Source organism: Alligator sinensis, unplaced genomic scaffold (assembly GCF_000455745.1).
Source record: "Alligator sinensis unplaced genomic scaffold, ASM45574v1 scaffold701_1, whole genome shotgun sequence".
Classification (NCBI taxonomy): domain Eukaryota; kingdom Metazoa; phylum Chordata; order Crocodylia; family Alligatoridae; genus Alligator; species Alligator sinensis.
The window spans coordinates 1406811-1424282 of record NW_005841915.1 but is presented as its reverse complement, the minus strand read 5'-3'; the positions used below and the strand labels follow the sequence as shown (position 1 = coordinate 1424282).

The 17472-nt window shown below is 39.6% G+C and overlaps 1 protein-coding gene across 1 annotated transcript in view; it reads right to left on the bottom strand.

Moving 5' to 3' along the window:
- The window catches only part of DCC (DCC netrin 1 receptor), a 1018850-nt gene that overhangs the window by 170285 nt on the left and 831093 nt on the right, over nt 1-17472 (bottom strand). The window contains exons 13-14 of the mRNA XM_025198166.1: nt 7835-7976; nt 3834-3944 (exon numbers count right to left, since the gene is read on the bottom strand). Coding sequence (XP_025053951.1) covers nt 3834-3944; nt 7835-7976 — 253 coding nt within the window. The remainder of the gene's footprint in view (nt 1-3833; nt 3945-7834; nt 7977-17472) is intronic.

Here is a 17472-nt window from a genome sequence, read left to right as displayed (position 1 = left end):
TGATAATTTTTACACTTCATTTTCAAAATACATGGCCATTTCAATGCCATAGTGGACACCTTTAGGTAGCTCTTGGTTTCAAACTATTTTATTCTGATATTCCAAACTGTTCACATAGAGAAATGACAAGATGTGATTCATACAATTTGTACAAGGCTGTCATTCATCTCCTGGTACAAAAAAAACACAAACAAAAAAACCCAGAATACAAGGAATTTATCCTTCTTGCAAAATACACAGCTGAAATGAAGATAAGTGAACTAAACAGGCAAACACAGAGAATTACAGGAGCAAAATGCATCTTAGAGAAAAGACCAGAAACTGATAACACTGAAAATCTTGTCTTCTTCCTGTTTTCGGAGTACGTTTTTTGACTTTTTTTTACTAAATACACTTAGCTTTCCTTTGTGTATTTTGCATTCTAGTATACATTATAACATTTTTACAGAAAATAAAACTGGTCATTTTTAATCATATCAATATTAAATATTTTGCTCCAAAAAATTAACTTTTTCTGAGATTTCTCCTGTACATACACTTTATGCCCAGCTCTCCTACCATCTGTCTGGCTTTGAACAAGATGTTGAAAGAATTTTTAAATCCTGTCCTATGTATAGGTTTTCAAATCTGTTCGTAAAACACCTCCATTCTACTTCTAGTTTGTTGGTGACACTGTCACAACCAAGACTGCAGTCTCCTTCCCGCTTATGCCAGGTTTGATCCCATAGTAAATATGACATCTCTTTTCCTGCTAGTCAAGGGCAATTTTTTCCCAAAAAAGGACAACAGATATTGAAGTCAATCAAAATCTCATACAAGTATCCAAATGAAAATCTGTTTCATAAGTGTTTTTACAGGTTTTTTGCCTGTCTTTTAACACTCCATGTTGCCTTGACACAGTCCATTGACTCTACCCCACTACACACATTTAGTGAGATCTGGATTTCCCATGAAATGGAAACACATAGTTTAGTCTCATTATCTGATGTGCTGTCTTCTTTTAGAAACCTGATTTTTTGTATTTCATCCTTAATCCATAACTCTGATTGTATGCAATAGACTGAACAACCACATCTTTCATTAAAGTTTAAAAGCTGTTAATTTGCCAGTGTTATCTGAAAACACTGAGAAAGTGTTTATATTTGGGTCACCTAAGCCATTTTCTTAGAGGTTTCTTTGAGGCTCACATTTGTATACTTTACAGATTAAAGTAAAGATTTTTTTTTGTACTATCTTTTTCTTCATGTGGTTCCTTAATCAATTTTCAGCAAAAACTACAATGCAATACAAGCTTAGCTTGTCATGCTCTTAAAACACTAATTTAGAGCTGAAGTTAAACTACACCACTATCTAATATGTAAAACAGTTCCCATCTGTTCAAGGCAGTAAGCAGAAACCAAGCATCCTAAACCCATTTTCCTGGAGGATACCTTTGCAAACTTGATCAGAGATTCTCTTGCATCCTTGTTATTTAAATCAGACCCTTTGGGGAAACCATGTTTCCAATTTTTTTTTTTTAAGAACAAAATTTGAGGCTCAAAATAAATATTTAAAAACTTCCCAGCTGTCAGTAAAGACATACAAGCTTTCTAGGGAACCTTGAAGAAGCAGTGATGTTTGGATTTCTAATCACTTTAACAAAACACACTAATTAAAAGGAACATCCATAGGGAGTTAGTGTAGTTCTCTAAGATACTGTTTGTCTTCATGTTGCTTATGCCAAACAGACATACAGTGGAAGGAAGAGAAACTGCATTAGCCATAAGAGTAGAAAGGGAATTACAGTTAACAATCTGTGCAAAAGCACTTCTCCTATTTAGCTGACACTTGCAGGACTCCACATATCCACAGTAATACATAGATTTCTCCCCAGGGTTTATGAAGGTATCTCATATAAATATAATGTGTGTGTGTGTGTGTGTGTGTGTGTGTGTGTGTGTGTGCGTGCGTGCATGTATAAAACACACAGTGCATTCAAAGTGTTATATTGTATCGGTTTCACTATAAGTTTTCCTTGTTACTCAAAATGCAAATACATGCAAATACAATAGATGTTAAAAAAAAAAGGCTTTGGTATAATTTATCAACGAGCTTTTAGTTGCATTGCATGTCTCTTGCGATTATGCTGAGAACATGTTTGCATGCAAAAATATATTCGGAGGAAAAAAAACATACTTAAAAGTTAGTGTGGATTAAATACAGTTAAAAACAAATATATTTAAACAAATGCATTGTCTTTCATTTTGCAGTATAAAAGAATGAAGACAAGGAATGTACTTGCCTCGTTTTCATGTGCACATGACATGTTGAGGTGTTCAGATTTTGTCATTATCTTTTTTTTTTCCTTACTTACTAACATCTATTTCCAAGTGAATGACCAGGTGCTCTCATCTTGGGTAATACCATTTCTGAAATTACTGTCCACCCAAAATAGTCGTTAGTAGAATGACATCATGCACCATAGCATATTGCAATCAGCCAATATAGTCATATTGCTTTCAAAATCATCATTATTTCTTGCCAAGTGTTCAGTTGCACCTATATCATGTACAATGTTTTAAGTGCCAAGAAAACCAAGTAATGTGATTCCTGCCCTTCATAAAAAGGACCGCTTCATGCTAGAGAGACCCTTAGGCAGAAAGGAATGCTCAAAGTGAGGGTTGATTGTGCGATTCCAAAAAAAAAAAAAAACCCCTAAAAAACATTCATTCAGAAACAAGCAAACAGAAAAACAAAACCAAGCCAACATGACATCCCTTGTTGCATTTTAACAAGAAGCCTATGTTCGCTGTTGTCCATTTTTCTTTGTTTCCTTTTAAGTGCGATAGTTCATTTTTTCCCCTGAGTTTCAGTTTCCCCATATGGATCTCATATATATTTTCTTCTTAACAATTCTCTATAGCTTTCTCCTGATTTCCATCTGCCATTTTCTTTGTACTTTACTTTAAAGTGTGGGCTGATCTTTCATTACTTTCCCTTTTTTTCTTTTAATTCTTCTAATGTCTCAGCAATTGTATATCTTTTTGCATTCAGTTCCTCTTTTCTGTGATAACAACATCTGCATCAAATTTCACATATTTCATATGCTTGGATGCTATTATCTTTAATTCTTTGTTTTCACTGCCACACTGAAATACTGACACTTGCAGTTATATGCTCCACGGGCAATAACCTTCTAGACACTTGAAGACTCACTTGTGGATAGTTAAATTTGTCAGTTGTATTCTGAGTGTTTCTTTGACTGATTACGTTTATTGTTCATGATGCTATTGATGTATATCATAATATTATTTTTAAAAATAGCCATGACATGAACGAATCACATTTTATTAGATAGTCATTATAACAAAGACTTTTGACTTTTTATTGGTGGTGATATTAGAGGCAAAGGGTTATATGAAACTCCACTAAGTGAAAGATGTCAATTGTTTGTGGATTATTATCTAAGATTTCATTGTCGTTGCTTGCTACAACAATGCTACAACAATGGCAGCTACAGCAAGCTACAAGCTACAGCAAGAACTACAAGGAAGAGAGAGACTAACAGAGAGTTATGAGAGCTCCAGCATAAACAAGGGGAAAGAAATGAAGCTGTCTTGTCTTCTCTCTTCTTCACTTGCTCAGAAAAGCATGCAATCTTAATGACATGGAGCACTGAGCTCTTCTGTTCAAAAACACCCAGACAACAGCTCCTGTTACATTCATCATTGGGATCTAACCCCTGACCTCCACAGCATCCTCAGCTAAAGCTTTGGATGACAATTAGAATGACATCTGTCAGATAAAAACGAGAATGAAGTGGTGATAATGACTGTGAAAAGAGATCTATTTACCATCAAGATCATTCTCTGGAGTCTCCGCTGTATACCATTCAGAAGGGGGGCCTGTTCCATTGACAGTCATGGCAGCTACCTGGAAGCTGTACTGGCTTCCTTTCTCAAGTCCTGTTAAAAACAGAAGATCAACCAAACCAGAAAAGAAAAAAAAAAAAAAAATTAGTATGATCACAATTCCAATGTTTTCAACAGAATTAGAACAAAATTAGCAGTTGCAGTCTCTTTGCTATGTGTGGCAGCGTAAATGAAGAGCAGCATAATAACATATTCCTACTATGGGTAGGTTCCTACACAGATATTCCATTTACAAGTGGTCCTGCAGTCACCCTAACTTTCTGTTACTGTTGCTTGTTAGTACCCATCTTTATCTCATAAATTAAATTCCAGACCATGTGTGCATATTGTAAAGGATTCTGACCACCAAACTTCCCATAAGGTCTTGGGCAGGGGAGGAAACTTGGGTCTGATGCCAAAAGGCAGTTAATTAGTCAATAGTGACAGACATACCTCTTAAAAAAAGCTTAATACTTCAAAATGTGATTTTTTTTTTTTAGTCTCATCATTCCCACTGGATGTACTTATGCATGTAAGGACTACCTCACACCCAAATGTGAGACAATTAGGAGCTAATTTAATAACAAATTAGTTAATTCATTGATAATTAGCGATACAACTAAGTTGCTGATTGTATGCTTTACAGAGACAGCCTGCTGCTGCTAAAGTATGAAAAACCAGGGCCCTGGAAATACTCACTGCCATGTTAAGTGTTAAGCACAGGAGTGAATAATTTGTCGAGCTAAGGCCTGGGTTAGCAACCAATGTATATTCTGCTTTTCAATAAGCCTTTTGGCTTCAGAGTTCACTCTTCAAATAAAACAGAACCTTTGTCAAGTGTACATTTTGGAGCCAATGCGGGGGTTGGTTTTCTTTGTTTGTTTCTCATTTTTTGCTTTTCTCTGGCTAAAGCAGTTAGACAACTATTATAGCGTTGCTTTGAAGTGTGTTGCAACTCTTTTTTAGCCCCCATAACAGCAATATATGTTGATCGTTGTGTTTAGTCTATACTGACCAGGAGCTACAAGAAAAAAATAAAACTGTTGCATTTAATTGCAAACATTCTCCAGGGAAAAATGCCCAAAATTAAAAACAGCAGTTTAAAATTTAGCTGACATTGGAACCTACAATAACACTGATAGCAGCCATTTAAAATCCTTGTTGTAGCTCTGAATTACTTTGCCGCTGCAGATGTCCTCATTATCCTGCAAAACACCTGCCTATTAAACAGAGGATTATGGCGAGATACAAAGTATCTATATGTGAATATTTACATCATCCATTTAAAATAACCGGCTTCCTTGGAACTCATACTATATGCAAGTATGCACTAATAATAAGTTCTGGATCCTTTTAAAATGCATATTTAAATATGTATTTCTACCAACTTCCTGAGACAAAGTATGTAACTTTTTATTGTATTTTGACATGGAGAATGTGTTTAGTAATTAGCAAACCTGGCTTCCACCCCCACAAGCCTACTGCATAGGAGGCAGGTGGACGTGATGGGGAAGGGGAGTTCAGAGACTGGGAATTCCTTGCCCAACACTAATCACAACTCTGCCGGGAGTCCACGTCAATGTACTTGGAGGAAAACATGAGGTCAGGTCTTAAGAATTGACCTCTGAAGATCTATTTATTATACCTCTGCCTAGCAGGGGCAAGTGGATACCTGAACCACTAGTCTGAAAGGACCTCAACCAAATGGCCATGCTGGCACTTTAGTGTGAAGGTTGTAGGGGAGAATTTCTTCTCTACATTTGCTCCTTAGGAAGATACCCAGCACCTAGCCTTCTAAATCCTGGCTGGATGCCCATATTTGACTGGCAGTTCGTCAGTACAGTCAAGACTTCAAAAATAGTCTTTTTTTCTCTGAACTGCCGTGAATTTTCTGAGGTTAAGGTAGCTCTAATATATTTATATTAGTATACCCAATGATGTGCAAATTTACATAGGGATCTCTATCAGTCATGGTGATGGTATCAATGGGCTCGATGGTGGAACCAGGTGATAAACTGCTTTTGTAATGTAGCTTTGACTATATTACCCACATTATGCCCACTAATCTACCACCACCAGGACTACTTCTAACATTTCTGATCTCTTTTTCATGGCCACCAAGACTGTTTTTTTAAGCTGCCTTAACAAAAATGGTGCAAAACTGCACATTTTACCATTGCCCCAAAAAGCCTTATTAGTTCTGCAGCTCTAAGAAAAACAAGCTGTTTATGTGGATTATGGGACTAAAAACATGAGGAAGAACCTCTCACATTAGTCAGGGTTGCATGATTATATTTTAATAATGTAAAATACCACTTGTTCCTTTTTGTCTTTTCTCTCACTCAAACATTTTTCTGGGACCTAGTTCCCACCAAAACAATACATTGAATTATTTGTCCCTTGGAGGCATCCTTTCATGAAAGAGAGTTACTTTCAGATTTCACAAATAATACTATTTTATTTCAAAGTAAATATTGGAAAAGCCATTTTAGGGGACATGAGGAGAAATCCTAGCCCTATTGCACTTGAGACAAAAGTACCATTGACTCAGAGGGGACTTGGTGGCAACCTATAAGTATATCAAGGGCATACATCAGGGCCTGGGGGAGGATCTGTTCACCAAGGCCCCCCACAGGAGGACAAGAAATAATGGGCTCAAGCTGATTGAGGATCACTTCAGGCTAGACATAAGGAAAAACTTCTTTACAATTCAAGTGCCAAGGGTTTGGAACAGGCTCCCCCCAGAAGTGGCACAGTCACCCACCTTGGTGATCTTCAAAAAGCGTCTTGATGCCCATCTTGCTTGGATCATCTGATCCCAGCAGTCTTTCCTGCCCACGTGCAGGGGTGCTGGACCCGATGACCTTTAAGGTCCCTTCCAGCCCTTAACAACTATGAAACTATGACTTTAATGAAGCCTGGCGTCACCATTATTACCATATTTACATGTAAGCCACATGTGCTTTTTTCCTCATAGCTCTCTAAAAATGGGGTGCTTGTCTTAAGCAGGGAAGCTTATTTCTGCTCTGACATGAAAGCATGGGAATGATGCAATGGCTGCCAGGGGCTGTGTTTCTTTCCTGTCTCTCCTGGCCAGCAAACAACAGGGGCAGAGCCCACCCTTCAGAGTCAGAGCTAAAGCTCTAACCCTCTAAGGGATGCTGCTAATTGGCAGAACACCCAAAAGCTGCTGCTAATTTAGCATCAGCTGGAGAGCGTTAAAACATTAGCTGCTGCCTGAGCACTCAGGGGAGGACAAGTGTATTGTAGAGAAGGCTCTGCTCCTACTCCATGCTGCCAGGTTTCAGCCACGACTATTTTTTTTTTTTCATTCTGCCTTCTCAAAATGACAACAGCCTTATTAGGGGGCATGTGGTATGTGAGAGAATACAGCACTTAATTGTCTTATGAATAAATCTTGTACAAGGAGAAAATACAATGTCCTCTACAGTAATCTAGTTGAAATGATTGTTTTGTACTTTTCTGCGGTGCTGACCTTGGTGCTTACAATTAATGTGGCAATTTAATTGAATTAATTTCCTATTGGAGTTTCTATGGGAGGAAGCAAAATATTTCCCTCTAATATACTGGAAGAAAAGTTTGGAAAATAGATGTTTGACAGATGCCTCTGTAGCAAGAGGAAAGATGTGTTATTGACTCAGCGTTCAGAAAAAGGCAACTGGGCAAAAGCTACTGAACAAAAGGAGTTTGGTTTCAAATTCTTTAAAATGATGAAATACAGGTGACAAACATATGATAAAGGTATTAAGGGGATAAGGTATAATAATAATAATAATAATAATAATATTCGTACAGTTCGTACAGCCCAATAAATGTCACCTGCCAGAAAAGAAATCAATGTTCTCTTGAACTCAAAGTATATTTTATTCCCAAAGCATTTAAGTCATCAAAACCTTGCAAGGCTATACCATGTGAACACTGACCTGTGAACAAATACCAGAGGTTGTTTGGCTCCAGCGTTTCAATCTCACCCCTGCGGTTAGTCTTTCTGTGTCGGATTTTATAGGCAGTAATAAATCCATTTTGAGTACCTGATGGTGGAGGTAGCCAACTAACTTTGATGCTCTGTAAAACAGGAGATGTTAATGCTGAAATGTTTGCAAAGCAATGACAGAAATAGAGCAACAACAAATTGAAGCACAAGAAAGAAAGTTATTTTTGGTGGAAGGAAGGGATTTGGGGAGAAGCGTAAAACTTGTTTTATAATTACAATGATTAATTTTAATTAACTATTATTTTTAGAACACACAAGCCTAATTTAAAACTGGCACCAAGCCAGTCTGGGAAAGGTTCAAACAGTAATATAAATAAACCTAGCTACTGACTGGTAAACTTAAGTACATAGATGGTTGAAGGATTTCTAAATAAACAGTGTTTCCCTTGCTTGTAATGCTGTCTCTGTGTCAGGGGTGTGTCGTTTCCACGAGGGTATCTTAGCTCTGTGTGTTATTATCACAGTTCTCATCTTTGGACTTACAATGTGTTGTGGCTCATCTTCACTTTGTGGTGAAGTTCAGTTACTAAGCCACCCGTATTAGCTGTCTAAATATTTGACAGATTCTTTTCTCATTCTCAGTACAGTTTTCCATCAGTTCCCCAGACTTTAGCAGAGTCATTCCTAATTTATACCACTATGAACTCCAAAATCAGTCCCTTTGGCAATAAGCTTATTGATGATTCTGACATAGTGCTTTAGCCGAATTGTTTAGTAAAATCAATAGCAAGAAGATTAATCAAGATATGCATGCACATCTTTTCAAAAGCAATCAGGGCTCATGGACAGAGGTGATATCTTTTATTGGACCAAGAAGATTTTTGCAAAAATTATTCTTTAATTAAAAAATATTTCATTCAATTTAATATTCATATTTAATTCAAAAGTTATTTGTTATTATTTTACTTTTTTCATCATTCTTATTTTTTCAGGGAAGTGAGTATTGGCTTTGTTCCTCTCAATTGTTCTGTGTCTTGCTTGAGACATTTAAAGGCAGCCCATTTTCAAAGGTTCTATCTATCTATCTATCTATCTATCTATCTATCTATCTATCTATCTCATTGTCTTAAAAAATAGATTCCCTTTTAGGTGTGTCAGATTGGAAACCTCAAAAGCATTAGTCACTTTTGCAAATGTTATGAGAAAACACTTTGCCCATAGTGTTATAAACTGATACACTGAAAAAACCAAGAGGGCTCAATCTTAGTAACAGGTAAAATCTGAGATACCACTTATAAGTGAGCTGATGGTGTTCATTAACATCTCTTCCCTAGGATTGCAACTTGAGCATTAACTGCATTTGTAAACTCTAATCCTTCAAATCTCTTTGATATAAGGGGAACATGAAGACAGTCAAGCCCTTATGGTACAGAGCCCTAAACCTTTATTATATACCAAGGCTATCCAACTTCTAAGCAGCTGAAGGTTGCATGCCTCACAGGCCATGCACCGGTGAAGGCCACACACCATGCATTGGGGACCAGAGGCCTCTGAGCTGCACACCACGTGGATGCTCTGCCACACTTCACGTGGCTGGCCTCACCTTCAGCTCCACACACCATGCCACATCGGTGGCTACAAAAAGTGGAAGCTGGAGTAGGGAGGGGGAGCCTGGAGAGTCCAGCAGCTGAGCAGCAGCCCAGGAGCCACCACCTGGACAGCTCTGTGCTCTACCATCTTTCATACACCTACACTTAAAGCTTTTGAACACAGGGTAAAGTCAACCATATCGTAATGGATGTACTGTGACCACGCTCAATGTATTATCATGATTCAGTTGCTTAGTCCATACATAAATACAAATTATAGCATATATCAAATTAATTAAAGGAACATGCTTATATATTGCTTATTTTATGCACATCCATTGTATGCTGATTCCTTGTCACAGTCAAATATACCTCAAAATCAGTATTTTACTTTTTCAGTGCTGAAGGATATAATGTAGTATTGTGGTAAAACAAACTTCAATTTTCAATTCAAATAATGGGGGGTTTTTAACACTGATTTATTATCCATGGTTGTAAAAAATGAAGATATGTAAAATTTTCTAGAATGATGCAGTTGCTTACGAAGTGTTTTAACGCAAACACTATAAACATGGTGTGCTAGACTGGAGAACCTCTCTGTATACAATGTAGGAACTCTAATGGATAGTACAGTGTTGTCAACTCTCACACCTTCTCTACAGCTAGGGCTTGCTCTGGGTAGGGCTGGTTGAGCTAACTGAGGGGTGGAGCTAGGATAGACAGCCTTATAAAAAGGCAGCCACATGATCCACGAGAGCAGTGAACAGACGGCATCAAACAGAGAGGGGTTTTGCCTAGGGTTCACCCAAGGCGGGAAACAGGAAGCAGGAGACTCTGTGTGTGTGTGTGTGTGTGTGTGTGTGTGTGTGTGTGTACACACCCACGTGTCCAAGGGCTCAGGTGTGGATGTTTGTGGTATGTCCCCCCACTCCCATCTTTTTTTTCCTCCTTACAGAATAGGTGATCTCTAAGGAGCAGAGGAGGCAGAAATGGAGCCTGGGTCAGCTGATGTGACCTGCATGGGATGTGCCATGTTCATGTTCCTCCCAGAGGGTCAGAAACACTTCTATACCAAGTGTAAGCTGGTGTCTGCCCTGGAGGAGAAGATTCAAAGGCTGGAACCACAGGTATTCATGTGACACTGAATCAGGGAACAGGAAGATTACTTGGACAAGAGGTATGAGAGGCCAAAGGGCAATGAGAAGTGGCAGCATGTGACAACTCAAAGAAGGAAAGGCCCCAGAATTGAAGAAGAGTGGATTGAAGGCAGTATCACTTTCAAGCACTGTGATGGAACTGCTGAGAAAAAGGTAGAGAAGAGGACATCTCTAGCAAGTAGAGTAAAAGGGAAGCAAGTAGGTCAATATGCAAAGCATGTCTGCTGCATGCATACAAATGCAAAAAGCATGGGGAATAAACAAGATGAGCAGGAAGCTGTGGCCTGTGAAAAGAACTATGATCTGGCTGGTATCACAGACTTGGTGGGACAGCTTTTCTAACTGGAACAACAATATTGAGGGTTACAATGTGTTTTGGAGGGGCAGGGTTTGGAGAAAAGGTGGTGGTGTTGCCTTGTGTGTCAAAAACACATACACTTGTTCCCTGGTTCAGGAGAAGGAAGACAGCAAAGCAGAAAGCATTTGGGTGAAGACAAAGGTGAAAGATACAGCACTGATACATTGGTGAGGATTTATTATAGGCCAGCAAATCAGGAAAAGGAGGTGGATGAGGCAGTCTTCAAGCAGGTGACATAACTATCCAAACCCTATGGGATGTTACTGATGGGAGATTTTAATTTTCCAGACACTTGCTGGAAGAACAATGCAGCCAAAAATAAAATGTTAACCCAGTTCCTAACTTGTGTGGAGGATACAATTAGGGGGCCATCTATCTTGAATCTTGACCAAAAGGAAGAACTGGCTGAGGATGTAAGGGTGATACTGTAACTTGGGAAGAAACAAACACAATATGATAGAATTCCAGATCCTGAGACAGGGAAAGCAGAAAGTCAGCAAAATTAGGATGCCAGATTTAAAAAAAATCTGGATTTCATCTGACTCAAGGAGTTAGGCGTGGTGTCATGGGAAGATAGATTGAAAAGGAAGATAGAAAAAGGTGCCAGAATGGCTGGGAGCTTCTAAAGGGCACAGTATAGGAAGCCCAACAAGAAACTGTGCCTACACAGTGAAACTAGAAGAAGAATGGCATGAGACGAAATGTGGCTGCATAAGGAACTGAAATGCCTCAAATGCAAAAGAAAAGCTCACAGGCAATGGAAGAATGGACAGATCACCAAGCAAGCGTACTAGGAAACAGCACAAACCTGCAGGGACAAAATCAGGAAGGCAAAGATAAAGAATGAGCTGCACCTGGCAAAGGAGTCTAATGACAACAATAACTGGTTCTATAAATATGTTGGCAAGAAAAGTAGGACCAAGGAAGCTGTGGGTCCTCTGTTAATAGGCCAGGGGGAACTCCTAACAGAAGATGCAAAGAAGGCAGAGGTACTCAACAGCTACTTTGCCTCAGTCTTCACCAAAAAAATAAGCTGCAGTCAAGCATCTAATAAGGATTATCTGGATAAGAAAGCAGGAAAGTTGAGGGATGAGGTAGCAAAAGGAACAGTCCAAGAACTTTTATCAGGTCTAAATGAATTCCAGTTAGCAGGGCTGAATAAACTTCATCCCATGGTACTGAAGGAACTGGCAGAGAAGATCTGAGCCCTTGACAATGATCTTCATGAAGATGTGGGAAACAGGCTAGGTTCCAGAGGACTGGAAAAGAGCCATCATAGTGCCTCTCTTTAAAAAAGGCAAAAAAGGAGGAGCTGGGGAACTAGAGACCAGTTTGCCTGACCTCAATGCCTGGGAAGTTACAGGAGCATATCCAAAGAAAAGCTGTTTGCAAGCATCTGGAGGAGGAAAGGCTGATCACAAGTAGCCATCATGGATTTATGAAAAACAAATCATGTCAAACAAAACTTGATCTCCTTCTTTGACAAAGTAAATATTTGGGTGGATAAAAGGAATACTTTGAATATAGTGTATCTGGATTTCTGCAAGGCTTTTGACAAGGTCCTACATGATCTTCTCATAAACAAATTGGTGAAATGTGGGCTGGACAAACCTACTACAAGGTAGAACAACTGGCTCAATAGCTACAAGCAAAGGATAATTATTAATGGGTCCATGTCAGAATGGCAGGAGGTTTCAAGTGGAGTCCCACAGGCATCTGCCCTGGGCCTGGTGCTCTTCACCCCAACATGTTTATTAATTACTTGGATGGCTGGCATAGAAAGCTTCTTGAGCAGGGCTGCAGATGACACAAAACTGGGAAGGACTGCAACCACATTGGAGGATGGAACCACAATTCAGCAGAATCTCAACAACTTGGAAAGTTGGGCTAGAGCTAACAGGATGAAGTTTGATGCTAACAAATGCAAGGTGCTACATCTCGCTAGGAATAATCAAAAACACAAATATAAAATGGGTGACACTTGGCTAGATGGCAGCACTATGGAAAAGGATTTAGGAGACTTGGTAGACCACAGACTCCATATAAGCCTGCAGTGTGATGCAGCTGCATAAAATGCAAATGCGGTTTTGGGATGCATCAATAGAAGCATTAGATGCAAGATATGATAGATGAGAGAAACTCTCTACTAGGCTCTTGTTAGGCTTCATCTGGAGTACTGTGTGCAGTTCTGGGCTCTGCATTTTAAAAGGGATGTGGAGAAGTTAGAGAGGGTGCAGAGGTGGGCGACGAAGATGATAAAGGACTTGGAGAGCAGGTCATACGAGAAGAGGCTGAAGGAGCTAGGCATGTTTAGTTTGTGGGAAAGGCCCTTAAAAGGGGCATAATAGTAATCTTCAAATACTTGAAGGGATGCCATAAAGAAGAGGCAAAGCACCTTTTCTTTCTTGTTGCAGAGAGGATGCAGACTAATGGCTTGAAGTTGCAGCAAAGTAAGTTTACATTGGATATCTGGAAAAAAACATCTTCATTGTTAGAATAGTGAGGCAGCTGAATAAACTGCCTGTGGAAGGTCTGGACTCTCCATCACTGGAGATCTTCAAGAAGAGAGTGGACAGCCACTGGTCAGAGGTGACCTAGATGTAGATATGTTTATGTTCTACTATGGGTATTTTCCATGTTTCTGGACATTGCTGCTTGCCCCCACCTGCACTTTTTGCTACATGTTCTTAAGCCTCCTTCAGGGGCATTGGATGTTGGTTCCAGCCAAGGCTGGGGATATTGACTGGGATTTTCCATTGCCCCTACTGAGACCAAAGTTGGAGGCTCCTGGATAGAAGGTCTTTCCACCTCCACTCAGGATCAGACTGATCAACATATTTGGGGTCAATTTTGCAGGGAATGTTACCCCACAGTCAAATTAGTAGAGAGGGAGGGGGGGGGGGGGGGGGGGGGGCTTCCTTTTTAGCAGGGTGCATGGCTCTTTACCTTGGATCTCTTAGGCATGTCTTGACAACATTTCAAAGAAGCAGGGCATTGGTTGCTGTGGTTCCCCTGCTTTACCTGAATCAAGTTAGCATGTTAGGTCTCTGTTGGTTCAGGGTTGATGGTAGTCTTATGTAGAGTTTAGATTATGGATTGTATAGGATGGTTCAGATAGGGATGATCCTGCCTCAGGCAGCGGTTTGGACTAGATGACCTCCGGAGGTCCCTTCCAGCCCTACTTCTCTATGATTCTATGAACCGCTTGAAGTAGTCCCCAGCTAGGAAGGTGGAGAAAAGGTGCATTGAAGGTGCCCATCTTCCCCTTGATCTGCGAGTTTAGAAAGAACCTCTGGAGCTGAAAAAGAAGCACAGCTGATTCTGGGAGCTTGAGGCAGAAACAACAGAAAGGGGAGGGGCAGCATACATGTTGTAGGGGTGCAGGGAGCAGAAACAATTTGGAGGTTTTGGTGCAAATGCAAGAGCTCCTGCAGTAGAGGCCTAGAGTATAATGTGAGATCATTTTGATCATTTAATCTAAGCAACTACTTAACATGGGATTCCCTTGAGTTACTACTTCTTTGAACTACAGCATATGATCTTGACTTTAAAATGGCTGAGGTAATTGATGCAGAATCCACCACAACCTAAAGTAAGTTGTTCCATTTAATCACCTTCACTGCTAAAAAAAAAAAAAAAAAAATCACTTTACTTAATATTACATTGGATAATCTAAAGAAGGAGATTTAGTACATACAGACAATGAGGGCCCAAAACTGCAGAGTTCTGAGCACTTTTTGAAAGATCCTCTACCTTCTTATCTCCATTTGAAATAAAGAGTGGTTGGAGATTCATCCATGATCACCCACTCCCATGGGTTTGCCTCCACTTTCTAGGTATCATTTTTTCTTGCATTCAGTATGTCCCCAAATAAGACACTCACCTTGTTTTTGAAAAGCAGAATGAAGAAAAAAAAATCTTAAAAACACTGGTAAGTAGCAGAAATAGTGTAGCAGCAGCAAGGTAGACCTGCATGTTCACTGTGCTGCTCCCTGGCAGAAGCATAAGGTGTTATTACCATATTTCCTCACTAAGAATGCACACTGATTTCCAGCGGCTAATTTTTTGGGGAAAAGGTACATATTGTATGCAAGAAAGTATGATATATTATTAACAAATACTTTATGGCTAGGGAAAAAGCATTCCTCCCCTTTCAGATTTACCTGAAGCTGTCACCATTATGGAAGCAGTTCATTTTCACCTCAACCTAGTCTCCATGGACACCATAGCAATGTTTTTTATTGATTGTACTTAACATGTGACCCCCTTAGCTCAAAAAAAAAAAAAATCAATGGCTAAGATTCTGAATTGTCTTCTGTCCCTGACTCTGGTTAAGAGTGAATAGTAATGACTAGTGTCCTAATCCTTTATGCTTTACAAGGAGCAACTATCTGAAAGAAAATATATCACTTCTACTGTATGAGTATTCCAAGTAAACCATTCAAAAAGATTCATTTTAACCTTATGTTTTGGCCATTTGGGTATGGCTGCAAAAAAAAAAAAAAAAAAAGGAATAATATGTTTAATAAGATTGTTTTCCACCTGTATTTACTACAATAATTCTACTGTAATTTGAGTGCATCTACTAGCATACACCATCGATTTCCACTTCGGTCTTCACAAATAGGGGCAGCTAATAGATGAGGAGAGCAGTAAGTAGCAGAGATATGGAAAGAGACAAACAGCCTAGAGTAATGGCAGAACAGGTTAGGTATTACTTAGAAAAGCTAAATGCTTTCAGATCAGCAGGGCTGAACAGGCTGAACCTGAAGGTACTGAAGGAATTAGCTGAGGTAATTTTGAAACAATTGGCTATCATTTCTGAGAATATGTGGAGGTCACGCAAAGTCCCAGAGGACTTGGAATATAGTGCCCCTGTTTAAGAATCAGAGAATCATAGAAAATTAGGGTTGGAAGGGATCTCAAGAGGTCATCTAGTCCAACCCCCTGCTCAAAGCAGGACCAGCCCCAACCATTTCATCCCAGTCAAGGCTTTATTTAGTTGGGTCCTAAAAACCTCGAAGGATGAAGATTTCACAGCCTCTCTGGGTAACCTGTTCCAGTGCTTGTCTACCTTCCTCGTGAGAACGTTTTTACTGATGTCTAACCCAAACTTCCCTTGCTGCAGTTTGAGAGCCTTGCTCCTTGTTCTGTCCACCACCACTGATAACAGTCTAGGGTAGGCCCATCCTCTTTGGAACCACCATTCAGGTACTTGAAGGCTGCTATTAAATCCCCTCTCAGTCTTCTCTACTCCAGACTAAGTAAACCAAGTTCCCTCAGCTTCTCCACAGAAGTCATGATCCCCAGCCCTCTAAACATTTTGGTTGAACTTTGCTGGACTCTCTCCAATTTGTCCACATCCTTTCATGGGGGGGAGGGCCAAAACTGGACATAATAATCCAGAATTCAGGAAGCAGGTGAGTAGTCAACAGTAGTAAAAGAACAGGTTAGGAATTATTTAGAAAAGCTGTATGTGTACAAGTCAATGTGTCTCGACACAATGCACCTGAAGAACCTGAGAGAATTGGCCAGTGTGATTGCAGAGCTGCTGTCCATTATCTTTGAAAACTCATGGTGACTGGGTAAGATCCCAGACACTTGGAAAAAGGCCAATATAGTACCCATCTTTAAGAAAAAAAAGAAGGAAGATCTGGGGAACTATCGATCTGTCAGCTTCACATTAGTCCCGTAAAAAATTATGAAGCAGGTCCCCAAGGAATTCATTTCAAAGCACTTGGAGGAAAAGGTAATTAGGAACACATAGCAAGGATTGACCATGGGAAAGTCATGCATGATCAACCTGATTGCTTTCTATGACAAGATGACTAGCTCTGTGGATGTAAAGAGAGCAGTAGATATGATGCATCTTGACTTTGGCAAGGCTTTTGATATGGTCTCCCACAACATCCTTGCAAGCAGGCTAAGGAAGTACGGGTTGAAAGAATGGACTATAAAATGGATAGAAAACTGGCTGGATTGCTGGGCTCCGAAGGTCCTGGGATCCTGGTTTTCTCTGATTAAAGAAAAAAAAATCCCCAATTTTCCAGTCAGTTAAAAAACCCCCACCCAAATCCACATTTTTCAGTGATTTAAATGAAACACTATATATATATATATATATATATATATATAGTGATATTTCATTTTAATCATGGAAAAATTTGGAACTGGGGTTACCTTTTTTTTTTTACCTGAAAATTGGGGATATTTTTTAAATCAGAGAAGACTAGGATCCCTGGTAATAACCAATGGCCTGATTAGGATTCAGAGAGACTGCAACAAATGAGAGGATTTGGAACAAAATAAATCTGATAAGGTTCAATAAGGACATGTGCAAAGTCCTTCACTTAGGATGGAACAGTCCCATGCATTGTTACAGGCTGGGGACTGACTGGCTGGGCAGCAGCGCTGCAGAAAAGGCCCTGGGGGTTACAGTGGGCAATAAATAAAGTATGAGCCAACAGTGTTCTTTTTTTGCCAAGAAAGCTAATAGCATACTAAGTAAGCTGCATTAGCAGGA